We start from the raw sequence: 27,808 nt of genomic DNA on the forward strand, positions 1-27,808 counted from the left end.
CCTTGCTCTACGTACATAGGGCTGAGATAGAGGTAATAAAACATACATGGAAAAAAGAACAAGTGAGTCCACAGGTGGCTGACTACCATGCATCCTCCACAATTTCTTGCTCTTTGATTTGCAGTTTATTCTCAACTTCGCCAGGAAAAGTTCTTGATAACAAAGTGCATGGGCTGCGGCTGCTGCTTGTATTCTCAGTAGTATATGCTCAGCCTATATGAATGCATGCATGCATGTGCTGTGACAGTGTATACAATGGCTATGTGCTGCAACACTGTAACGTAGGCCTTATTTTGCACATAATTATGGCTGCCTTATACTGTTATCGTCAGTGACCAAGCAGCACAGATTATAGGCTAGTCTGTATTGGAGTTTAGATCTACATAAACATTATAGCCATTGATTCTCAACTCAACCTCCTATTACTGTTGTGCTGGCTTGACTCCACTGCTCAGAATAGACTTCTCTAGGGGGGCCCTACACAGATAAAAACTTTCAGTAAATATGACAGGAAATGTATGTTGTATTGATGCAGATCTCCTGACAGGTTAAATACTGTTGTTTTGACATAGGAGAAATATGTTATATTAGCATAGACTTTAATGTCAGGGTAACAGGGATCATTTGTAAAGATAACAGGTGAGTAGTGTATATAACAGCAATGTACGTTATAAGAGCATTGACTTTTATGTCAGTGTTACAGGGACCATTCGTAGACAGAACATTGAGTATAGTGTATATAACAGCAATGCACGTTATATTAGCATAGGCTTTTATGTCAGTGTTACAGGGACCATTCGTAAACAGAACATTTCAGTATAATGTATATAACAGCAATGCACGTTATATTAGCATAGGCTTTTATGTCAGTGTTACAGGGACCATTCGTAAACAGAACATTTCAGTATAATGTATATAACAGCAATGCACGTTATATTAGCATAGGCTTTTATGTCAGTGTTACAGGGACCATTCGTAAACAGAACATTTCAGTATAATGTATATAACAGCAATGCACGTTATATTAGCAAAGACTTAAATGTCAGTGTAACAGGGGGCACTTGTAAAAACAACAGTTTTGTATGTTACTTTCATGTACCCATGCAGTTCAATATAATTATGCAGTGATGGAGGCAACAAATTCAACTGGTATTATAACATACACTGAGAGCCAACAAAAGAGTCACAAGTATATAGGCAGAGTCATAGTTCAATCCTCTTCCTTGAGGAAACACTGAGCAGCAGACGTCACGCTCAGGTACGTAGGACTCTTCTTGTCACACGAGGGACTAATATTGGCTATTTTGTGTTCGATAAATAGGTAAAAATCGGTTAGACGTGGATGATATCGAATGTTAAACACGTAGTGGGCTGCAAACAGTGCAAGGACAGATTCGATCAGGTTGCTACATTCGACGAGCAATTCCTGCTCAATCACAAGGAAGAATTGTGGAGGAACGTCATCACTTGTGTCACTCAGCTGGACAATGAAGGGTTGGGTATTAGCTGCATCCACACACTCACTGGGAGGAGTTCCACGCTAAAATTAATTATGCATGTGTGAGAGAAGAAGATAAGATTTAATGCCCGCATAATAATTACTGATATATATATTTTCCTTACAGGTTTGTCCCAAAGAATGAAGGGGGTGTCCACCCATGTCCCAACTACATCCTTTCCCTTTTTTTTGGCTGTAAGGAAGTGGGCCCAGCAACGAAGTGACGTTAGATCTGTGACAATAAATAGGAAAATATGCACACATTATAAATACCTATACAAGTCATATGATTACTTATGCTATGAATATCGCCGCATAATTATATACCTTTATTATCACATTGTCGCAATGCCTGTTGTACACCGGTCGGAGGGGATTTAATGGCCTTAGCATACTCAACAATAGCTTCCCCCCATTTCTTCCAACTGGACACAAAGATTTCCTTAAACTGTTCGTCCTTCTTCATTATAGTGATAAACTCCATAACCACCTACACAAAACACAAAAACTGGTTACAACTAATTACTTAGTGGAGTACGAGTAGTCAATATTATTATATGTACTTACAAAACTAAATTTCTTTAACAGAGGCCATTCCAGACATATTGAATTAACAGTTTTGACATCCTCGTTAAGGATCCATTTTCTTCGAGAGACACTTGTTCGCTTCATTAAGTCCACTAGACTGTCTTTTTGTGGGCGAGTTTTTGTCAACTCGCTGTCAAGAAGAGCTTTGTTGCGTTTGTCACTAACATCATCGTTACCCATGTCATCTAGGCCTGGATAAGCATGTTTATTAACATCAATTGTTTTTGAGCGCTTGGACTTCGGGGCATCAGAGCCATCAAAAACATGTTTCGTTCCAGGCGTGCGATTAATGTTCTGGCACTTTGTGTATAGAAAGTGTTGCCAGGAGTGCTGCAAGTGAGAGATGAATTGATTTGGCTCAAGCAAGATCATGCAAACACACATTAGCATACATGTAGGATAAAGAAATTACTCACAGCTTCTGACAAAAACGGATATTTTCGAAGAAGAGCCTCCGCAACAAGCTGACAGTCCCTCATTGAAGCTCTTTCTAGGTGAGCACAGATGACATGTCCCAACACAGATATTATGTGTCTCCTGTCATCGTCAGCTACTTTTTTTTTGTCTAAATTGTTTTGTGTGTACTTTCTAAACATCGGTATAGGGAAAGGATTTGGAAGACTCTTCTTAATCTGCAAACAAACATCAGTATACAGCCAACATCAAACACAAATACAACTAACCCTAGATGACTTTGGAGTGGTGCCTGGTTTGGATTCCTGTGGAAAGAGTACACTAACAGGCAGCTGGAAATAATTCTATAGTGCTTACGCTAGAAGCACCAGATCCAGGGGATTTAATAGGCACAGTGGAGGCCTGTGGAGAAGTTGCGTGTAACTAATGCAGTTCATTAATTCTATTATATTATAGTGCTTACGCTAGAAGCACCAGATCCAGGGGATTTAAAAGATACAGAGGGCCTTTGGCTGAATTCCATGAGACTGGAGGCCTGTGTGGAGAAGTTGCGTGTACTATGGCATGCAGTTACTATTTACATAGAAAAATGCTCGACAGGACATTACCGTACAGCGTCGTGTTACACACGAAAATTAAGTATTTCACATGCAAAGTATTTCACATGCGGCATTGAAACGCAAATGTTAGAACCGAAAAAATGTTCTGCTGAGGGCAAATAGCGGGTTCCGCTATATACAGTACTTACAGGACTGGATCCATAATATTCAGAAGAAGCACCATCCTCCTGAATGAGGTATCGTATACGTTTAGTACAGCATTTTCCACAAAAACTTCCATATAATAAACATATAATAAACATGTGTGACAATTATGGTTGAGAAAACGCCAAACCGTATTACGCCTATTCACAAGGTATTTATTTATTGACTTACCCGTTGAATTGGGGACGTTGGCTTATCAATTAGACTTTCCTCCTGAAAAAATGCCATAACTATAAAGTCTCTAAGTCATAATTGTTGTGCTATATACCTCTTCTTGAAAAGCTGATTTAATTGCGTGGTAAACCTTTAAGCGCAGTCCAAGAGCAGGTACTACACCTTTGAAGCAGTCGGGCCCAGGGCAACTGGAAAGAGCCATTTGGAGGGCCTCTCCATCCATCTCTTGATCTGCACAAATTAAACGATGGCACTCTATAAAATTCTTGAGCAACAGCCTTAATTATTAAAATAATTATGTATACCTTCGAAGGCGTTCACTACTTGTTGTTTGAATCCTTTGCCCTTCATCCAATAACCAACTTCCAGAACGTCCATGGAAGCTAGAGATTCCATAACTCGCTGAATATGCCTTTGTTGTAAACCGTTCTTGCTAGAGCTGTACTGAAATGAAGACAATAAAACGCACATGGCCAACCCACGTGAGCAAATTTATTTGAAGACCACCACTAGGCATATCGCGCATGGTGACAAGGGAATGGAAGTGGTTTCCATAGATCCAGTACAGTGTCGAGGTGTACAGTGTGGCCGGAGGATGCAGATGCAAAATTAATGTGTATTGCATAATTGGTACCTGGGATGAGCTCATACTACTGTAACAATTGCTCTTTCTGCTGTGAACAATGGAAAACATATGTGAGACATTGCTTTGAAGCTCATGCAAGTGAATTCAACTTCAGTTTTTCATGCAGAATAGACAGCTGCCCTAGGTCCTTTAACACACTCTCTAGTTTTCAATCACATGTTTTAAGAAAGCACCCAAATTCACAACCTCCCCCTGTTCCAATAAATGTACTGGACGAAGAAGGAGATACTGGTAGATCCTCCCAATCTGATACTGAAGATTTATCCGACGGCCAGCAAGATACTCCGACCGACTCGGAAGATACTGACTCAGAAGATCCCCTAGATTCTGTAAATCCAGGCCCACACTCGTATGATGGCGCACAAAAATCGGCAGCCTTGTTCTTGTTAAGGATGAAAGAGCAGCACCGACTCACTCAAGTCTCTATAGACTTTGTCGTTTCCCATATGAATGGCATAATCTCAAGTGTCATGCAGAGCACACAGGAAAAAGTTTGTGATAGCATTCGAGGACAACTTACAGATGTTCAAATGGAAACAGATCCACCAGATGTTTCAAGTTGCTTTGCACCTGTCAATCCATTTGAAGGCCTTGAAACAGAGCATAAACAGCTAAAATTCTATCGGGACCACTTCAACCTTGTGGTAAGTCTTGAGTCTTCAATTATTTTTTTGTAGTGAGATACTCTGCCATGGTGCGATACATTTAATATATTATAATGAATATTTCTTTTAAGGAGCCAGTGACTGTTGAACTTGGAATAATCCAAAGATATAGGCAGAGAGGTTTTACTTCTACTCTTGTGGATCAGCCAGAAAACTTTCAGTACGTCCCTTTGATCGAGGGTCTGAATGCTTTGTTTGATAATGAGGAATTTCTTGATGAGGTGAGTAGTAGACATGCATGTACACAACGAAGGAATTCTTAATTATGTATACATGCATATGGGTATAGCGCCTCACACTGCCTCACACTGCATGCATGGAGGTTAATGCAGCCTGTCTGGTAGAATTCCATGGTGCCATTTTGCAGGTTCTGCAGTCTCATTCAAGATCTGATGGCTATATTTCTGATTATTGCGATGCTACATTTTTCAAATCTCATGAGATGTTTCGTAAAAATAATAATGAACTGCAGTTAATCATGTATTTCGATGAAATCGAGGTATGTAATCCTCTCGGAGCACAAAGAGGGATTCATAAATTAGGTATAACTAATTGTACAGTTATGTAAGTATTACACTCGGAAAGTATAGCGCACTCAATATCTATTGTTTGGAGGCTTGCATGAGTTTTATGGTTGCTCGTAAAAGTATGTACATGTATATATACTCCACATGAATATACCTGTATATATACAATGAACATGTACAGTATTATGTGACGCTATGTCTTTTCTATCCTGTTTAGGTATGTTCTATTACATGCTAGGGAATCTAAGACCGGAATTAAGAGCGACTCAGCGGTCTGTTCAGCTGATTGCGTGTGTTACTAATAGTAACATTGTGAAGTATGGATTCGAACCTATTCTCAAACCGTTTATTGATGACGTCAAAAAACTTTCAGAGGTACTATACATGCACGTATACATTAGATATAAAATTAATTACATGGCATGCTGACTTAACACATTTGCACTTCTGTTAAATAATTTGTTATTGTCTTATTGTAGGAAGGTATTACTATTAAAGGACGAACACTTCACGGTACAGTCCTCTCACTACTGGCAGACACTCAGGCGGCGCATGCCATTGGTGGCTTCAAAGTGGGTGTAGGATGGGCTTTAAGGAATTGTAGGATCTGTATGGCCACAAAAGAGCAAAGTCAACAAATGGTATTTAGTGATTACAATGGTGTACACTAAATAAAACACTTTACGTACATATATGATTATGTGCATATTTATCTTCGCCTTTCTCTTTACAGTTTCATGACGATCATTTTCAGCGAAGAAACCCTTCATCTCACAATCTCCAATGTTCTCTCCTTAATGGCCCCCATAGTACCGCTGACTCTACAACGTATGGAATTAATGAACGTAGCGTACTCAACGATATTCCATACTTTCATGTTGCGAAACCTATGTTACCTCAAGATGTAATGCATCTATTGTTTGAAGGCGTAATTCCGTGGGAAGTTAAACTTATGTTGACGAAGTTCATAAAGGAGAAGCACTACTTCAAATTAGATGAACTGAACGGAAGGATTCAAAATTTTGCGTATGGGCGATCTGAATCTAGGAACAAACCCCCCCATACCTTTGAACCAAATCACATTTTTGAAAGTTCAAAACTCCCTGTCTCTGGTGAGTATGATTATAGTAATAATAGTGTTGTAAACTTCCCGACTCAAGGGAAAGGTATCGTTTACACTTTGAGGTTGTGCTAATTGTTACTATAATATTTTTACCTGAGTGCTTCCTGCAAGTATAACTGATGCTTTTTATGCAGCTAGCCAAATGTGGACCTTGGCCATATTCCTACCCTTAATGATTGGAGATAAAATCCCTGAGGAAGACCCACACTGGCAATGTTTTCTCCTTCTTCTGGAGATTATCAAGTTTTGCACAGCACAGACAGTGTCTGAAGCTTACTCTAAGTGTTTAGCTGCTTATATTGAGCAGCATCATCTGGAGTTTCGCCGTTGCTACCCGTCAATATCAATGATTCCAAAATCTCACTACATGGTTCACTTTCCACAGCAAATGCTTGAGTGAGCAAATCTATAAAATGGATGCGTGATTATGTCAGTAACTATTACTAGTTATAGTTGTCACGTCATAATTTGCACTTAACACTTTATGATACAGACTTGGTCCTTTAGTGACTAGTTGGTGTATGCGAATGGAAGCAAAGAATGCCTATTTTAAGAGAGTTGCACAGATAGGAAACTTCAGAAACGTGGCATACTCCGTAGCGAGACGGCATCAGAGGCTTCTTTGTGGATATTTACATGGACAATTCTTCACCTATCATGAATTGCAATGTGGCCCTTGTAAGTATATATAACACAATAATTATAGCTGCACGTAACATGCAGTTAATCGCTTTGTGCATGGGATTGCTAGACACCTTAACATTAACTGCTCAAGGTTAATTAAACGTTAGGGAGACTTATCGCAATCACAGACTCGACTCACCTGTCCTGCATGCCTATACTTGTTTTTCTTATTCCCAGGTAAAGCACATACCACCACAGTGCTGGGAGAAGATTCCCTAAAAGATGATGTTTTGTGTGTTTTGCCAGAGACAGATGCAAGTAACAAAGTATCGAGGTAATGAATGGATGTAACCAATGTACTCCTGTTTTCTTTTTACAATACCATAAAGTTACATGTAGTATATAATTCACCGTCGTTATAGTGTGCTCTATTTAAGTGTACCAATTTTATCTGCATATTATACTATTAATTAGTTCCTTTTCTTCTACAGACCTAACTGGATAAAATCATATGGCCAAGAGTACCACAGGTCCTCCTTTGTTCATTGTGGGTGGCAAACTACCGATGATTTACCAGTATTCGCCAAGATTTGTGACATTTTGGTAATTGTTAACTGTCCTCTTCTATATGTTGAAGTGTTTGATACTGAAGGGATGAATAATCATTTGTCAGCATACGCAATAGTCCGCACACTCAGAAAAAAAGTTATTCACCTTCCCACTTGTGCCAACAAACAAGTTTATTATTCACATACTTCTCAAGGTGATAGGAGACTATACATTGCTGTACGTTCTTTTGTGGCACAGACATGATCTATTTTTTGTAATGTTTGCTGATGTGTTATATTGCGTTCGCTATATATAGTTAAAGGGCATGTCCAAATAATTGTGGGAAGTGCTAGATGGCGTACGCGTCTATATAATGAGCTCGTGCATATTCACATGCAAAAGTATCCTTTACCTTTTTTTGCTTATATTTCATGACGCAGGGACGCAGGGGGTAACTCTTTAGCGTCACAAGAGTTTGTACTTGCTTGTCTGTTATATTTAAAGTAACGTATAGGGCATGTCAAATGTACAAATTTTGTTGTAATTATTACAAAGCCAGCTTAAAGTACAACATATCCTGTTACTATAACAAATGAATATGTTATCATTACAAAGCCAGCTTAAAGTACAACACATCCTGTTACTATAACAAATGAATATGTTATCATTACAAAGCCGGCTTAAAGTACAACATATCCTGTTACTATAACATATAAATGTGTCATCATTACAAAGCCAGCTTAAAATACAACATCCTGTTACAATTACATATGAATGATCATAGCAACTACGTGAACTGTTACCTTAACTATCGTTTGTTTCTTCTACAGAACGTTGGTACATGTTACAGCGGTATGTTTCTGAAACAGTATGTATCTGTAGAGAACACAGTGCTATGTTTCCTTTACGTTCACATGTACTGATAACAACATGTTAAAATAACAAATATGTCAGAATAACGAAGTATTTCTTTCTGTGTATAATCACTAAGGGGGGCGTATACCGCTAGTGCAATGGGGCCCCCCCTTACACCCCAAATTGTAGCGTTTTAGGGCCGGGGGCCCCAAAATAATGGGGGGGCCCATATCGCTTCTACACCGGTCAATTCCAGAGGAGGGTGGACCAGAGGAGGGAGGACATGATTAACCTTAGCTCTAATTAGCTAATTATCGCGACCTTTTAATTACATTCTTTGAACGATTCATCTTTTCTTTCTTTATAACCTCTACATATTGGGTAGAGCAAAGTAAGCCTTTTCTCCTACTGGAGGTACCCCTATGGCCAAGTTGTCAGGACCTGAAGGTAATAGGACCCCTATAAGAAGCACCTCAAGTACTCCTATCTCTAAGATCCCTGTAAGAAGCATCCCAGGCACTCTGATCTTGTCTCTGTGAGAAGCACTCTTGATCCTGGAGACAGGATCCCTATGAGGAGCACCACAGGCACTCCTGTCTCCAAGATCCCTGTGAGCACCCCAGGCACTCCTGTCTCTGTGATAAAGCTGCAACATGGAATTGTTTAGTTCAGAGTGTCTCCAACATGAAGAAAATCAATGACACTAACAGTCTCAGCTTCTAGCACCCCTTTATTTGTATGGTTTGCTCTAGCTGTGGCCTGTGCCTGCAAGAATTGCCTGTCACTCATACTATATACTACAGTACTGTTCTGTGTGTCCCAATATGTAGAGGTTATAAAGAAAGAAAAGATGAATCGTTCAAAGAATGTAATTAAAAGGTCGCGATAATTAGCTAATTAGAGCTAAGGTTAATCATGTCCTCCCTCCTCTGAGGGTGGACAGGGTCAAAAGGTCACTAATGAATCATCACGTGAGCTTATGTTTTGTGCAGTAAATTTGCAAGTTTGACTGCACATCCCGCCCTGATTCTTGTGATAACATATCAAAACATGGCAATGTCAAACGTCAAATGAAAATTTTTACCCCCACTCAATATTTGTGACGTTTTTTTGTCATTCCTTGTCATAATTTGTCATTTCCTCTTCATGTATATTAAGCCCATGCAGTATGTAGGACTGAAGCTGCGCCCCAAGTACTTTCTACATACATGCATATATATGCATGCATGCATGCTTATGGCATTAAAATTTAAGTTGAAGTAAACTGGTAAAAATCGCGAATTCCCAGAGAGAGGAAGTAAAATAAATTTGTTCGTGGAACTAAATTAGTTTTATTGCACCTGCATTATTGTAGGACCAGCTGCTAATCGATCCACTCTCCAAGATCTAGTGAGCAGATACAGTCTGACTGACAAGCAGCTCAATAGTGAAATAGGGGACTCAGATATTCTCTACGTGGCCGAATATTTCGACGGGTCGAAAATCTATGCGAATGCAATGGGACTAACTCCTGCAGAACAGGCCGATGTGAATGAGTTGTACCATAAAAATGGAACTCAAGTAGCCATGACTGAATGCTTGATTATCTGGAAAAGACACAATCCTTACGCAGCAACTTACAAAGCTGTACTGGAGTTGTTACTGAGACTGAGAAAAGACAAGATAGCTGATGATATCTGTCAGCACTTGACTCAATGTGAGTATAGAATCAATACTATAATTATTATTATAGTTTTAGTGATGTAAATGCTTATAATTATACCACAAACATGTATTATTGTCTTGTGTTGGGTACATGCCATTATTCTAGATTGTACTGGTGTTCAGGGGCGTAGCCAGGATTTGAGATAGGGGGGTGCTTGATGAACGAATTACCAATGGGGGTGGGGGCACTCCCCCAGAAAATTTTTGTTGTTATATGCTCTGAGATTGATTCTAACGCAATCTGGCTAAAGAAATGAGGGTACTGCTGCTTTGAGGGTACTGGTGGTTAAGCCACATCTTCATTTGAAGATATCCTATAAAATGCATTGTTTTGAGTTGTGACAATTAAATCATGCAGCTGCTAACCAGGTTCTGCTTGTGAATTAGTAGGACAGGGTGGCAAGCCACTTGCAGTTGCAGTGCTGCTCTGTGAAAACTGGGCTCAACGGAAAAATACTCATGATGATGATGGTGATAGCTGCTGAACATTAACCATCTGCAACTCTGTGGGGGACCTTGGTCTGCTCAGCACGTGGCTTTGCGCATGTGCACTGACTGGAATGAATATTTGGAGGTGGAGCTAGATAGTTAGAGGTGGAGTTGATCGTGCAATTATAGAGCTCTAGTTACTCTCGATCTCATATCAGCTAGCTAGCTTAGCTAGTTAGTAAAATGAACTTGTGGAGCAGAGTCTGAGGCCAGAGGGGGGTGCTGGAGCACCCTCTGCCCCCCTCTGGCTACGCCACTGGTGTTGTTATCAAACGATGATTGTCTCTATTCTTATTGTACAGGAGAGGTGTCACTGTGTGTCATGTGTGGAGATTACATTGGTGTACAGGAATGTTAACACTAGCTTGCTCAATAGTATTACTACTCACCTTATTACTCACAATTTAGTTTGTTAGTAGCTTCATTAATTAATAAATTAATTATTATTGTGTAGTAATTATAATACGTTAAAATTTTACCATCCAAGAATATAATTTTTTTATTCTGTTTCTATAATTATGCACTATATTTTTGTAGTTCTTTTATTAACTTATTATTGACATTATAATTATACAGTAGACTCTCGTTGATCCAGTTACCCTTGGGACCATGCAGCTTGGCCGGAAGCGAGGTGGCTGTATCTCAGGAAATAGCCGCGGCTTACCTCGATTCTAATGAATTATTTTGCGGTTCTTGTCTCGAGGATAATGAAGGATAATGTTTATTTGCTAAACCACACCCAAAAAACGTCATATCCGGCCGTAATACACGTATAATTATATGATTATATTATACCTTACTCATAATTATTATACCTTACTCAGAGCACTAGTACTGGCCCTGGTAAACGGAATAGCGAGTGGCCGTATACGTACTTAGTAATTTGATGTCCTCACTCCTATGCAATTCTGCATGGCATGCTTTAGCCTCGATCCCAGGCTGAGTTTTTGCTTTTATAACGGTTAGGCGCGCTGCGCATGTGTCAAATTTTCATTGTGTTGTGTGGTAGACTCGCAAGCCACTACCTTTTCTGATTGGACGGGGACGGGAGAAAAGGGACTGGTGACTCTGGGCTATAGCTTCTGTCTCTACCAGAATTTGGGTAGAAATTATTCATTGATTTTTCCACGTGATCCAAAAATTGCGTGAGGTTAAGTAGAATTGCGTAGCCTGCAAAAGCGATCGCGGGCTTCTTAGCTACAGTTTGAGAATGGATGCTAGTGCTAGAAAAGACAATTAAGGATGATGTAACATTCTTTCAACAAACAACACCTCCGAATAAAGTGTGACAAACATCAAAAGGCCCTATCACTTGGTATAATCAGATCAAAGTTATGGTACGCAAAAAAGTGATGACCATGCATGCCAGTGCACGCTAGGGTGTCATACAGGGGGAGGATATTCAATTCCCTCCTAAAGTTGCATTCATGCAGGTACTATAGCTATAGTTGTATGACTGAGGGAAGCTAATGAGTCGTCCTCAAGCATCCTCCACGATGTCACCTTGTATTGTACGCAGTAACTCGTCCATCATCTGCAAATTCTAGTACGCAATGAAGTAGGTCTAACTGCACGTTAAAAACATTTTTATAGTGACGAGTATCTTTATCACAGAAGCTTCTCTGATTATACCATAATTATGTTGATTGCCACCCATCAAAAGCATGCATCCTATACACTAGCTCCACTGATTCCTTGTCGATCATGACTAACCACTCACTTGTAGTCGCTGCGATGCTCTTTGCCACATTATCTACTGCCACTAGCTATTTACTGGAGTATCCCACAATTCCCGAGCCTTGCGGAAGCTCCTATAGGGATCGCCAAACAATCGCTTTTTCCCTCACCAGCCATCCACTATTTTTTCTGTGTGGGTGTGTATGGTAAGGATCATCAAAACTATGGAACAGCTTTCTTCCTTGTTTTATAATTAATTATAATACGCTTATATAAAATTATAATTACGCTTCGATCAAGTCCAGCTCATGCAGTAACGATTGGTCTATAGATACAATATATTTAATCTGCTATAATTTATTTATACCTTTTACAGGAAGCTAGAATTATATTAGCTGTTCCTGGTATAACTGCATGATCACCCTTGCTGAATGGAATTAACCTCATGCACAGACTGTCAGAGCTTTGCATGGTCCAGTGATAGCTATACATACACGAGCTGATAGCACCAGATATTCTGTGATGGCAGTCCTAATTGGCCACTTTGGTCCACTGCGCATGCACTGTGTAAAAGCTCATAGCCATGGCAGCAGAACCTAATTTCATATACGCACCAGATTTTAAATTGAAGTTGGCCACTTTGGTCCACTGATCCATCAGCAATTATGTATACCAGGTCTAAGATTTGTTGATTCACCTTATAGCTGCTACAATACCATGCATATGCACCCTCAATAGCCTTCACTCCTTTTTAAGACTTATTGTATCCAATATGAATGGAAGTGTTAGAACTAATGGTTCTTAAGAATACTCCAGGTAATAAAGATAGAGAAAGAAAGCAAAGCAAATCTGAGTACCTGAGTTTCTTTAAAGTGGTTTGTCAGATATTATGATACTGTTGAAATTGGTGTATATAGGACACTATCAACAAGAAACGATAATCTGTCGTTTAATGCAATTATTAGTAAAACCAGTAGGTTTTACATAGGATTGGCAGTGGGTTTGCCCGTGTTTAGCAATATTTCAATTATTTTGACTCATGTTCAAACTGTTCTATCTCTGCAGGGAAAGGCCACATCAAGAAACTGGCTGAACAGATAGTTTATTTAGCCTTTTCTCTCTTTGTATCTCTCATTTCATAATCCATAAACATTTTAATGAATGAATATTTTCATTTTAAAAATTGCACTATTTCGACTTTTCACCGCTCTTTGTCTGACTGACTAAGTAGTAAGTGAGTAAGTAAGTAAGTAAGTTTCTTGCCCAGCATTTACTCCAAGTACAGCCATCTCCAGGACATTCTGCACAGGGTTTCCAAACGACTACAACCTGGATTACAAAGCGCTTCTTCAGATTTTCGATTGCTTCCACGAGGCAGATGACCTCTCAGTCTCTATTTCTCTTACCTAGACAATTCCGCCATCTTTAATGACTCAGCAATTGCGTTTTGGCCAATAATAATAGATAGGCGTGGCTAATAAACCGTGCGCCTAAAATCAGTGCAGCAGTGCTTTTCCAGAGCCTGAGGTGTTCCTTTTCTTCACACTGTTCAGCTCTAGCTCCCTTTCTCTGACAGGCATGCTATATGCACTGGCTAGATATCCTGCTTTTAAAATGGCTGTCATTTAATACTGATTCGCAAATTCAACATAATTATCAAGCAATAAAATAATTATTACTCATTATACTATAATTATTAGTCCAGAGATATTTAAGAAGATATCTGATTAGTCCTGTCTTCTCTTCTTGTACTGCCTCTTGACGTTCCACTTATGCATGTCATGATACGTAAACTGTACTGAAAAAGAAAGGGAATCCGACTAGAAAAACAATTGCAATGTGAAAAATTGCTAGGATTGGCCAGGGGAACCACAAAAAAGCGTGGGAACAAGAAATCAGACGAGAGCATAACTCCAATCCGTTACAACGTCATGAACATGTACAATACATAGTATATTAAATAATAGACTGTGTTCCAGATCCACCTATCAGCTTCCATCCACCACATCATTCCATGCAGTCACCAGTACGGTCCGTGCATGTTACTACGCATGGATGGACTGTGTGTGCCTGTGCTCAACACTGCATGTATTAGGAACATCAATTCATCACAAATCATCATGATTATGTGCCCCACATTCTAAAATGGATGTATAATAAATATATATAGGGATTGGTCATCACTCCACCAGTAAAAATTGCGTGGCATATTGGCTGGGAAAACATAGGAAAACTACCAGTATATATACATGTGATTGACGTTGTAACGGATTGGAGTTATGCTCTCGTCTGATTTCTTGTTCCCACGCTTTTTTGTGGTTCCCCTGGCCAATCCTAGCAATTTTTCACATTGCAAATGTTTTTCTAGTCGGATATAATTATATACACATGCAAGGATAATAATTATCGGCAACTACTAAAGCTATATAGAAATCCTGGTAAGACTGCAATGTTATGCTATATTTTTAGCTCATAAAATTAATGTTCACTCTGGAATAATAAATTGTATAGTAACTGAACTCTAAACTCGTTGAACCTATTATTTTACTTATAAATTATTATTATGTATATTTTATCCTCACGTGATTTTTGTGTTTATGCCATGCTAGCCTCGTTGTTCGCCTAACTGTTATAAAAGCGAAAACTCGGCCTGGGATCGAGGCTAATGCCATGCATGTGTTTTCTGAAATAAGATTTAATTTGTCACTGGTGTCTCAGAACTAACTATATATAGCTAGCTAAAGCTTAGCCTCGATCCCAGGCCGAGTTTTCACTATAACGGTTAGGCGAACAACTATAGGCCTGGTCCTATATAGTTGTCAGCGCATGCTTAAAATTTTCATTGTATTTGTGTCGGCTAATTAACCAATAATACATTGTATAGAAAATTCACAGATACCGTATGCCGGTGGAAAATTTCGAGGTGTTTTTTAATTTCGCGTTTTTTGTGGGTGGCTGCATGCAGAACACGAAAATTAGAACCCGTGGAAGGCTTCATATGCGCATGCAAGATAGGTGCCACAACACCCTACTACCCGCGAAATGTTCTAAATATTGAAAATTTTCCACCCGTATGGTACGTATAGTATACACATTATAGGGAGCTGCTTCACAAGGAGAGTTGCCAGTTGTGCTGCAGCATGATTATAGTGACCCAGCTAGGGCATGTAACTTCATGGATGATGATTGAATGCCTCAAATTATGAAGGTTTAGCAGGCTGCTGGACCTCTCTGATATTCTAGACCTCTATTTGTAACTCATAATTATTTTATGTTTGAGAAAGGTAGATTCTCTTCATGGCTCTGAGCTGCCAGAAACAACACTCGAATGAACAGGTATACATATACACTCCAGTCCTGTGAGTATAGGAAAGATTACCAAAGACAAAAAGAGGGTTTCAACCTTACCTCACACTGTCCAGTCTCCTCCCTTAGTAGAAAAGAGGAGCACTGTTGGGATAGCTGGATATTACCATTGCTCTTGTGCAGAGAAGTATAGACATTCTATTAATATAATGTGTACATGCGATGTAAATTAAATGTGTCGTATTAAACAGGTCATTGTCAATCCCTCTGATGATGGCACCACCAAGTCCTCTAGCTCACATGCACTCTTCACTTCATCCACCATAAGATAATTATACCAATGATGGATCTATAGACTGATCTTTCCAAACAAAAATGACAATGATATGATAGAACCACACAACAAATCTGACCTTGACGAGCTTTAATTGTCAAGATTTGTAGCCTCTTCACTTGTTCTTCTGTCTTCAGAATAATGTTTTCTAAATAATAAAGAGCCATTCCAATCGATTAATGATAAACGGGATACTGACTGCTAGTACGATAGTACACCAATATAAATGTGAACAAAAATATCCATTAGTCTAATTTTTAGTCTACTTGAATGACTGGCGCATGCATGCGCAGACAACTAGTGCAGGCCTATAGTTGTTCACCTAAACGTTATAAAAGCGAAAACTCGGCCTGGGATCGAGGCTAGCTATAATATAAAGCTACGACAATTCAGATGTAGATTAAATCTGGAATGTACCTTGCCATGTCTTGAACATGCACACGCATACATTGCATGCAAAACAGTTTTTTTATGCATGAGTCTATAATCTATACATGCACACGATTGTATTGGCCGCATCTCATCACGCGGGAAGAAACATCAATGATCATTAACTCTATCTGCTGCCATTGACTATAAGTTGGACTTACTATTCCTCACGAATACTAAACTATTAATTTTTATCTTTACACTATTATACTTGTAATAATTTATACACTTGTACACCTATCCCTGGTGGTGTGTTAATTGTTATTAATTGTTGTAACATGCATGATATTACTACATGTTTTACTTCATTGAAAGATATTTTCCCCGTCTAGCATGCAGTATGCAAGGATATCGGGTACACTTACCAGTACTATAGGTTTTGCGTTATTGTTGAGAATTGATTATTATTTTAATAAACTGATTAAATTCGCTGATTATAAGCATGTACCGCGAACATTTATATGCAAGATTAACGCATGCATGCATGTATGCTGCAGAAAGGCTGCGCTATTCCGCGAAAATTAAATCTGTGAAAACCTTTCTATTAAACAGTCATCCTGCGAAGTTTATGTATACCCACTATATACGATGCTCGTAAAAAATTCATTTTTGGTACATGTATATTGAACTGTACTTATAGTATATATTTATAATTATGCATGTTAGCTATTCTTTTATGCTCAAGTTAACAGCCTATATTAATTGCCTCCAAAACACGGCATATAGGCCCCATGTCGTTGCACAAGTAACACAAACTAATAATGGCCATAATTATTTTATGCATATGACCTCTATCTATTAATTCTACAATATATAGGAGATAATTACCCACCATGCAGTACTTCCGGGCCTACAAAATATGTTTATACTATAATTATGACTCGTATATTGACCTGTATTTCAAAACCTCCCTATTATTCTAGCTCATAAATGTTATAAAAGTGACTATTATCAGTGCAATCTGTTGAAGGTGTGCATGCATGTGCTCCATTTATAGGATGCTTATACGGTCTCACCAAAGAAAGTTTTAGGCATTATCAAACTGCCCGTGTTGGTGAATCCTGCTGCATGGGTAAAATATTCGTGGTCCGGCTATATACTGTAGCAACTGCTGTGTTGACAATATTTTTGTATGTCACGTTCTAAATAGAGGTCAAACTATAGCCTCTAGAGAAACAATGATCAAATTAATATGCAACACCAGCAAGACTTCAACATAATTTTTCAACCTCCAAAATTAGGCTTTAAAAGTGTCACCTTAGATCGAATAAATATATACGGTATCATCCTTTTGATATTCGTCAAAATATTAATTATGCTTGATCAGAGGCCGCTCTTGTATAAAGCCCACACTCAAATAGTAGCCTCTAAAATTAATCCCCATCTTCAGTGCGATAAAAGCTGCTCTCAAATAGTAGCCTCAATAAACTTGAACCGTAATCACCTCTGAGTCATATTGATACTGCAGTGGTATCTACAGTAGCAGCTTGTTAGTGCAGACTTTCACATGGCAGACTTTGAGTTTGTGCAGGTGAAAAGAACTTACCTGCTAAACCACTTCCTGTTTGCCTTCAGAAAGGAACTGGTATGCTACTTATCAAAGAGTTGTCCCAGCGTAGAACTAACCACAAATTACATTATGCGTGGATGGATGCCAAACATTTGGTCACGACAAGCAGCCATAGATGTGTTTGTAATTGAGTCTGCATGGTAACATTAATAAATAAGCGCGAGTATTAATTTGTGACTTGTGCATTCTTATCAAAGAAGAGTTATTCCGTGCGTGAGATTCTTTACGCACGGTTAAAAGTAGCCCTTTCTAAAGGCAAAAAAGGAAGTGGTCTCATTTTACTGGAGCGTTAGTAGACGTAATACTATAATGAACACCTTTCTGGTCTCTCGAATTCTAATTGCTAGCAAAATATCGTATATAGCTGCAGCCTCTTCTGATCAAGTAGTACGAGTAACAAGCAATGGCAAGGCTTCTAATTGGCCCTTGCCTGTGTTCGTTATGAGTGTTCTTAATCCCTTATACGAGTAACCTAATCGTTTATGATGCCGTTCTCAGCAATTTTAATAATATTATTTTTAGCCGCAGCTGTTGTTTGAACCCTGTGCAAATACTGATCCGTATGTGATACGCTTTTAATTACCCCGGGCGGCCCCGTAAACCCAAACCAGTTAGACCATTATTATGCCTCGGTGCGCATGCATGCGCAAGCGAGGTATACGTTTGTGTGTCTATGTGTGTGTAGACTGCAATCAAGTGCAAGTAAGAGTTTCTATAGGCTTCTATAGTCATGTTTACTTGGATTTTAATTCGTGGATTTGCAAAATAATGCTTCGTTCTCGAGTTACGCCTAGTTTTGCTTACTTGGAATGCCATTGCAGTCTTTTCAGAAGCCGGGCACGTAGCCAAACTTATTTACCGAGTGTTGCTACTCTACTTAGTAGTTAGCTCTGCACTAGAATGCTAGCTATTGGTAGCTGCATTACAAGAGTGAGAAGAGAGCTAGCTGCAAGGCTCTGCTGATGCAGCCATTAATTTTAGACTTGAACTTTTGGCATCGATTGTTTTATTGTTTAACAATAATCATGGTCAATCATTACCCACTCTAAGTTTGCATGCAGCAAAATCAAAATGTTCATCATGTGTATAAAAGCTATTAGTAGCTTTATGTTATGTAGCTTTGGCATCTCCATCGAGGCATCAGCACCTGCGGTGCTTTCATTATAGTATTGACTAATTTCATCACATTAAAATTAATTATGGTTGAATTGTTTCAGATTCACATCATAAGCTTATTAGATGGAGAATCGTCACTCATGGCTGCATTGACAGCTACAGTAGGCTGGTGACTTTCTTGAAGTGTTGTGGCAATAATAAATCGCCAACAGTGTACGAATTATTTTTGTGTGCAGTTCAAAAGCATCAGCTGCCATCTCGTATATAAGAATGGACCAAGGTGGGGAAAATGTATTGGTCGCACGTCACATGTTAGAAAAAAGAGGACATGATAGGAGGAGTGTGATTGTAGGAGCCTCGGTCCATAATCAACGCATAGAGCGACTATATGGAGGGACATGCACCGCTGTGACTATTCTCTTTTACAAGCTGTTTTACTTTATGGAACAAGTGGATCTATTAGACTGTTTGAATGAGACGCATCTGTATTCCCTTCATTATAATGTGTTCATTCCACGTATTAATCAGGCACTTGCACTGTTCATTGGTGGATGGAACCATCACTCAATCCGAACTACACACCGTAAGTCTCCACACCAGTTGTTTACAACAGGGGCACTACTTTTGCAGCACTCCGGACTCGCAGCTTTGGATTTTTTTGAGAATGTGGAGAAAGAATATGGAATGGATATGGAAGGCCCCATCCCGTCTCAGGGACGTTCTATAGTTGTGCCTGAGGTGCCAATAAGGCTAAGTTCAGAGAATTTTGCTCTCCTACAGCAAACTGTTAATCCGTTAGCATGCACCTTCTGATGAGTTTGGCATTGATTTGTATGAACAAGTTTTGCAGTTTATGTCAACGATTACGGTATAAAACATGACCATGATGACTCTCATAATTTGATGTTATTCTTACATAATTATTATTTTGATGCATGCCATTGTGATGCTCAGTAAACAAAGCTCATAATTATCATCATGAAAAATGATTAATGAGAGTATGCATGCAGTACAATAGCTATAAGCCAAAACAATACTATACCTATATAATTAAAGGGAGTTATTGTTAGAATTGACGATAATCATAATTATAATTATTATGAACATCCATGAAGGTGATTGATTGAAATGAAGGATGACACCATAGATAATAGAGACAGGGATTGGAAACGTTCACGTGACCCAGTATACAACCCATGTAGTGACATCTTGCAGCTGTGTCATATGCGTGTCTCGCGGTTACAAGTGTTAATTGTTTGTTTACTATTCTACTCTTTTGACAATTGGATGGCTATGAATCTGCTTTAGACCACAAAACTGTGTAGCCACCCCCGCAATCATCTTATGTGTGCTATACCAGTGTTAAATCTCTGTTTTCTGCAGGAAAACCTCTATGAAGAAAGGTTAGTAGAGAGTCAAAGTGTTACAATATACTTGTGGAGTTTTTAGAACTTTATTAAAGTTTTCTGTACATTTTTAGAAACAAGAGTAGGTTCATTTGACAGCACTGTGTTGCACTGTCCTGTTGATTAGTCCAAATACATGTTTAAGGACCAGTTGTAACAGTAAATCAGTGCAGAATCATTGGTTGCTGTGTGGAGTTTTCCTGACCTTGCAAATGATTAAGAACAAGTGTTAAGGAGTCTCATTTGCTAAGAAGTGGTTGTAGAAATGCATGGTTAATAAAGATTAACATATAAATACTCTGAGAGATCACAACAATAAAATGTCCTGCATGTACATGTACGTATGTATGTGTAGGTAATACTGATGGAACATAGACAGTTTACGTTTGGTAAATTAAATGTAATAATGCTGAAAGGCACCGACTAGGGTCTTGAAGGCTCAAAACCAGCCCAACAGTGCACACATACACAATGATCACAATGATTCCGTATCAGAAAAGGTAAACTTAATGGTAACAATTTTGTTATTGCTATTGTTCACAGGTTCCATCTCTTGCTGACATCCAGTCTAGATATTTATTAGTGCCGTCATACATCGAACAAAGTAGTAATGGTGTTCTTCTCATTTATTTCAATCTTGGCCAACTCCTGAGCTGCACCTTGAAACATCGATCACAGTTTGAGATTTAAGTCTCCCTGGCCCTGAGCAAGCACTGCCACAATTTTTTTCCACAGATATTGGTAATCAAGCTCACTTGCTGCAGTACTACCAGTGACTGTTTCTGCCTAGCCTGCGCCTGGAGACTAGCTTGCTGCTTGCCATAGGAATATTAAACCATTGCCACCTGTCATGTAACTCTATTAAATCATAGATAGTAGAGGGGAGGGATTGGAAACATCTCAGGTGACCAATGTATTTCCCTAGAGAATTCTGACACCATGCGTGTTGCATTCCGCAAGTATTGATTGCGATTGATTGCGAGACAGCTGCAAAGACAAAAGAGAAGAAACTGAAGAAAACTCCAGTAAGCACTGGCAGAGCTAGTATGTATGTACATTATCCATAGTAAATGTATGGTTTACATCATTTACCTAATTTATTTGATCATCAGAGGTCCATGTAGCACTATTTTACACCTATTTAGCTGGGAATTTGAAGGTATGAAACTTTGTGGGGGGATATCTTGAGCTAGGAAGTAGCCATGGTTGCTTGAGAGTGATCACAGTGTAGAGGAAGCATTGAAATATGCCTTAGGCATAGCTAAGTTGAGAATTAGGCTGTTTATTTTTTAATATTAACATAAAAGTGTGAAAAGAAGAATTCGTAAGTACGTTTGTTTGCGGGGGAGTTGCTGGTTAACAATACATTGTACATCACTATTGTTCAGGTCTACATATTGCCTAATAATCCCGATGTGCCTTGAGAAAAGTTTTTCCTTGCTAACCTGTATAGTTTTGGAAATATGCTAATTCAAACTTACCCGTAAATTGCTTTCCCAGGGTACTCAGAACATCTGAGGATCTGCCAAGACCCTTTGGAAAAGTTTGGCATGCCAATGACAGAGGGAAGGGACACTGTTATTCATTACGATTGGTCGTGCAAAAGCTGTGTAGTGACCAGATGACGGAAATACACCACTACCTAAATGTCGTCAGACTTACAAAAATTATGTTTTATGTTTGTAAACATCATCATTTCTCCATGCATCCTTTGTGATTGTGTGTATCATAATGTTAAGAAATATAAGTATGCATTCTATAATTATGGTCATGAGCTGTGCCTAGCGCCTAGTACTATACTTTTTTTTGTGGGTGCGCATGTCTTGTTCTTTGAAGGTTTGTTAAGGTATTTATAATAGGATGTGTAATTCTTCAATGCAACAGAGAAAAGTCTCTTTCTGATGTACAGCAACCAAAGAAACTAGTTCAGATCTATGTATGTAGTAGCTAGTAGCTACAGTGGGCCAGAGACAGCTAGCTGTTCACTCTCTTTTGGCCCCAATTAAATTAACTTCCTGTCTATTTCCGGTGCAACACGCATGGGCCGCGTGAAATCCCTGTGTTTCCAATCCCTTCCCTCTACTATCTATGATTAAATCCCCACCATTAATTGGTCACGTGATGGAGACACGCATCTGAACCAAGAATGCTATGAATATCATTACGTTTCCAATCCCTTTCTGTGCTCTATTATCTATGATGACACTGAGAGTAAGCTAGCTACACAGCAAAAACACAATTATGTTATATGGGATGCATCATCATATTTTAGTGTTAAAATGACAGAAATTTATGTCATTTCTACATTAAAATAATTTCAAATGATGCATTTTATTTGAGATGTTTTATGTTATTATAACATAATTATCTGTTTTTACTGTGTATATAGCCAAAACAATTATGACGTGATCAGCACAAATAATTAAACTTAAGAAGTTCAAGGTCCATTCAGGGAATAGTAACATAATGATAATGACGATACTTAATTAAGAAGTTCATGGTCCATTCAGAAAGAAGTTACAAACAGTTCATTACCCAACAAAGGTCATTGCCGTTGAGAATTGCCATCCACTTTCCGTGAAATTCGCTATAATTGGCATACGAGATTGGTAGCTTTAGCAAAGCATCACATGTGTTGTGCGCACAGGGCCTCCTGGCCCACTCAGACGATTGAATTGTACGATGATACTGCTGACAGACAATACACTGCTCCCAGTTGTGAAGTGAAGAAATCGCTGAAGCAGATTAGTCGACATATTGCCAATCAATATCTACAAGATAGTCACCAACACGCTCCTCACGTCCCATTCTTCTCAGCCTTCCACATACCATAATGACTCCTAACGTCGGGGATTCTGAATGGATTTCCTTCACAATCCTGTTGAGCTCATGATCTGATAAAGTTGTTGCAGAGTCATCCAGCAATTCAAACTCAACTCGTCTTCTGTATACACAAGATTACTTATGTTTATCAGTCAAAAACTTACCTATATAATAATGGTCATACAAGACACACCAAGCAGGGCCCTAGTTGTTCCTTTTCAATTTCAAACTTAGATCTTCCTCTTCCAAAGATTCTTCTAGCAGCTTGATACTGGAATTTGTTGGTTTCTAACATCTCTTCATATTGCACCCACTGTCTGTGTACACTTCTCAGGCACTCTAGTAGATGAGCCAAATTCGATTGAAACTCATTAATTACTAGCTCATCTTCTTCTCCAACTTCAGAACCCCCTTGCAGCATTTGATCAGATAGTTGCATGCAAGTACTCAGACAAACTTCTAGTCTTGGCAAAACATAGTCACAAAATTCTCGATTTGCTATTCCACGATGATGTTCTGTGTTCTCTAGGAATCTGCTGACATCAATAAAGTATTGACTCCATGCTCCAAACAATTCATCCTGCTCAGCCATCTCTAGCTAGCTAGCAAGCTAAGGCATGCAAGGTTGCTTATGCGCATGCGCATATGAAAAGGCAAGGTGATAAGGAAGGCAAGGTCAAGGTTCAAAGTCTCCCTTGGTAGCGATGTCAGACCGATTTTCATTTTTGCTATTTCTAACTCCTATGTATTACTATCTCTTTTGAACACTCTAGGCAAACCAGAAAAACTTTACTGCACTGGATTTGGTCAAGCGAATGCAGAGATACAGCGTTTTGAAGAACAGCCAGGGAAAAATTCGTACAAAAATTTACCGCATTTTAATGTACTTGGGCGGGACTTATGAAATTTGTTGTTAATACCGGAAATGATCTTAAAGTTAGCATATCTACTGAACTGCTTGGTCTATTCTCTTTTAAAAAAGTATGAAATGGACACTCAGGACTCAGGAGTTAACATTGTAACCATTTGATATCTATTATGAAGTTTATAATGTTTCTGTAATGTATATCTTTATGATGTCCCTATAATACATAGGCGTAGGAACCAGGGGGGCAAGGGGGGCAGTTGCCCCCCTCAGCCAAATATTTTGCTTTTTCGCCCCCCTTAGCCAGCACTGCTCTCTAATTGAAAAAATATTGAATTTTAAATTGTGTCTCAGTGATATTGGTATAACATATTGTTTGCCCCCCTTAGGTAAAACATCTTCCTACCCCTATGTAATAGTATGATGTCTCCTGCTTCAGAGAGTTCTTTTGGATTTAAAGTAACCATGCTATCTTTTCAGTACATTATTGTATCATGTTTCAGAACTCTCATCAATGTCCACCTTACGCTATCTGTTTCTTGATCTTTATAAGCAACTTTTCTGTCAATTTCATTTTGTCTAAATAATTCGTTTTTAGTGTGATGTAAATTTAAGGCTATACAACTATAAATCTATGATATACAACTCTGTTGACAGCTTCTAATTAATACAGTAGATTACTCTTGTCTTTTTTTGTGTGCAAATTGAATAGTTTTGGTAGATTACATTGTTGTCCCTGGAATTCTCTCCAATCTTTCTTGTTTCTTTTCAACAGAGGCTTTCAGATTGCTTCAATAATTACTTTCAGTAACTTCTAAGAAATAAATACAGCTATTGGTACACTTGGCTTGATTTTACTGCATTTCTATTCTCAGCTCCACCCATCTATCCATGCAATATGTGATTCCGCAAGAAATAAAAGCTTATTGTAGCAACTTTTTGCATAATCTGGAGAGAGTTAGAGATGAAAGACATGCTCACTTGTGTTTTTGTTCATTTTCATGTTTGGTTGCCAAAATGATGATCACCTTTGAGAAAAAATCACACACAAAACAAGCATCAAATGCTAAAATCATAAAAAACTGTTATAAAAATCAAATTGTACGCTATTTTTTACCCCTGGGAACAGCTGTTGTTTGCTAGACTCTTCCAGGGCTTGCGGAAAGCCCTTCTTGTTCACTCACTTTTTGGTCCCGTTTGTTACCATTGAATTACTGTACGAAAATACGCCCACGCACTACTTCCGGTCTGACATCTCTACCCTTGGCTACACTACGTACGCCACGTTATAAGGTCACATACGTCTAGCCTCGATCCCAGGCCGAGTTTTCGCTTTTATAACGGTTAGGCAAACAACTGGGCAGTTGTCTGCGCATGCGTCAAATTTTCATTGTATATTTGTGGTGGGCAAAAATATTTAATAAATCAATAATCGAAATTTGTACACAGAAAATGCACAGAGTGAGTACACAAAAGATGCACATAGGGAGCTGCTTCACAAAGGCCTGGGGAGTTGCCAGTTGTGCTGCAGCACAATTACAGTGACCCAGGGCAACTTCAGGATGATTGAATGCCTTCAAATTACGTTTCAAAAAGATTTAGCAGGCTGCTGGACTTCTCTGATTCTAGGCCCCAACTCGTAACTCATTGCTTGAGAAAACGTAGATTCTCTTGATGTCTCTGAGCTACCCAGCAACGCTCGGATGAGCAGGTCATACTCCAGTCCTGTGTCTGTGAGTATAGGACAATATTAAAAGAAACCAAAGACGGTTAAACCCTTACCTCAAACTGTCCAGTCTCGTCCGTTAGTATAGCCAAGAGGAGCACTGTTGGGATAGCTGGATATTAGCCATTGCTCCTGTACAGAGAAGTAGACATTTTAAATACGTGTAGATCTATACATATTAAATTTCTCGGTTATAGTGTCATTGTCGACGAGCTGATGATGGCAGCACCAAGTTCTCTAGCTCACACTCTTCACTTGATCCACCATATTAATGATGAAACTATAGTCTACCTACATTCTTGCCAAACATGAACAAGACTTGATAGCATAGCCGGCCATAGGGCCCACACAAAATATCTGACCTTAACAAGCTTGACAAAGCTTTATACCTCTTCCCTTGTTGTTCAGTCTTCAGAATAAGCTTCAGAGAAGAGAGAAGCTTCAGCTAAGAGCCATTCCAATAGATTCCAATAATGATAAAACGGGAACTGACTTCTAGTACACGATAGTACACGAATATAAATGTCACAAAAGTGAACGAGAATATCCATTCGTCAGAATCTGACGAACGACTGACGCATGCGCAGACAACTAGTACCAGGCCCAGTTATTCGCCTAACCGTTATAAAAGCGAAAACTCGGCCTGGGATCGAGGCTAACATACGTCATGCTATAACTCCAATAAGGTCATGTATGTCATGTTATAACATTCAAACGTCATAACGCAATCATTTCTTTATGTTACTGGATTTCCAGGCCTATATTATAATATTATAATAATATTATAATTATATCAACTGGGAATGACTTTCTGTACCTATATCTTCGTTGTTATACAAGCAATATTTACCATTTTGACTTTGTTGAATAGAGAATTAGGTGAGGAATGGAATGGTGTTGACTGCTAAGTTCTAAGGAAAGTTCACAACATGTGATAAAATGGCAAAATTTACCGGAATTTATGTTCACTTTTCCGTACCTCTCTTTGGCTTATAATTTGTCTTGGGTATTTCTATATATGCTTTTATATTGTAGTGAGTACTGTATATTGGGCACCCTTATTTGACTGAACAAAGCCTTATTTTGGCAGTAGCTGTGATGTTTAGTCTACATGTATATTTACAAATTAACGTACGTACATGTATATACTGGTCATACGTTATTATGTTACTACCGTCTTGTTTACTTACCCATGGGTGATATAATTATACTATAGGGTTGGATAATGAATACCTGGACGACTGGGATAGGGGGAAAAATCTGTTTCTATAGCCGTAAGGAGCTTAAGACGCTGTAGTGATGCCACAAGGACTGAAGTTTACAGTCAGGTACGTATATATACAATGTGTATTGTAAACCTAAAACTCCCCTCGTCCCTTTGCAGTCAAATCATTCATTGACATGGTAGGGGACCTGTTCATCCTCCCTGGCGCAAGTGCCTTTCTGAGTGAGCGAATTGGCTAAAACCCTCTCGAAGCGTTTAACTACATTTCTATTTGATGCATAATAATTTTTTTACGTGTGATCAAACAACCATAATTATAATTTTGAATCGAATGAACTATAATACTAAAGAGTGTGAATACACAATACGCTAAAGTGATCAAGCTATTAAATTGTATTTCCCTCGTAAATCATACATTCATAGCTACAACTTTGTTGCTAAAGTCAGTGCAATTACTAGCCTCGATCCCAGGCCGAGTTTTCGCTTTTATAACGGTTAGGCGAACAACTGGGCCTGGTACTAGTTGTCTGCGCATGCGTCAATCGTTCGTCAGATTCTGACGAATGGATATTCTCGTTCACTTTCGTGACATTTATATTTGTGTACTATCGTGTACTAGAAGTCAGTTCCCGTTTTATCATTATTGGAATCGATTGGAATGGCTCTTAGCTGAAGCTTCTCTCTTCTCTGAAGCTTATTCTGAAGACTGAA

General features: G+C 38.8%; 2 protein-coding genes and 2 long non-coding RNA genes across 4 annotated transcripts; 2 read left to right on the plus strand and 2 right to left on the minus strand.

Moving 5' to 3' along the window:
• Window positions 1–1,114: 1,114 nt before the first annotated feature.
• Window positions 1,115–3,909, minus strand: LOC135351974 (uncharacterized). Its single transcript, XM_064551053.1, has 12 exons — window positions 3,744–3,909; window positions 3,533–3,669; window positions 3,436–3,477; window positions 3,249–3,287; window positions 2,964–3,035; window positions 2,858–2,902; window positions 2,770–2,805; window positions 2,503–2,718; window positions 2,066–2,416; window positions 1,826–1,988; window positions 1,624–1,730; window positions 1,115–1,540 (listed from the first exon to the last, which is right to left on the minus strand). Exons 1-12 carry the CDS (start codon window positions 3,907–3,909, stop codon window positions 1,211–1,213), a joined length of 1,704 nt encoding a protein of 567 aa, XP_064407123.1. The 3' UTR covers window positions 1,115–1,210.
• A 168-nt stretch (window positions 3,910–4,077) lies between these two features.
• Window positions 4,078–7,896, plus strand: LOC135351973 (uncharacterized). The gene is made up of 10 exons (XM_064551052.1): window positions 4,078–4,728; window positions 4,821–4,970; window positions 5,117–5,291; window positions 5,494–5,651; window positions 5,756–5,917; window positions 6,010–6,388; window positions 6,534–6,795; window positions 6,893–7,077; window positions 7,261–7,357; window positions 7,515–7,896. Exons 1-10 carry the CDS (start codon window positions 4,078–4,080, stop codon window positions 7,834–7,836), a joined length of 2,541 nt encoding a protein of 846 aa, XP_064407122.1. The 3' UTR covers window positions 7,837–7,896.
• A 13,429-nt stretch (window positions 7,897–21,325) lies between these two features.
• Window positions 21,326–22,232, plus strand: LOC135351972 (uncharacterized). The gene is made up of 2 exons (XR_010399538.1): window positions 21,326–21,483; window positions 21,959–22,232. It is a non-coding gene; the product is annotated as an uncharacterized LOC135351972 (long non-coding RNA).
• Window positions 22,233–25,560: 3,328 nt separating this feature from the next.
• On the minus strand, window positions 25,561–26,498 carry LOC135351975 (uncharacterized). The gene is made up of 2 exons (XR_010399539.1): window positions 25,929–26,498; window positions 25,561–25,877 (listed from the first exon to the last, which is right to left on the minus strand). It is a non-coding gene; the product is annotated as an uncharacterized LOC135351975 (long non-coding RNA).
• Between the last annotated feature and the right edge of the window lie 1,310 nt (window positions 26,499–27,808).

Source organism: Halichondria panicea, unplaced genomic scaffold (assembly GCF_963675165.1).
Source record: "Halichondria panicea unplaced genomic scaffold, odHalPani1.1 SCAFFOLD_50, whole genome shotgun sequence".
NCBI lineage: Eukaryota > Metazoa > Porifera > Demospongiae > Suberitida > Halichondriidae > Halichondria > Halichondria panicea.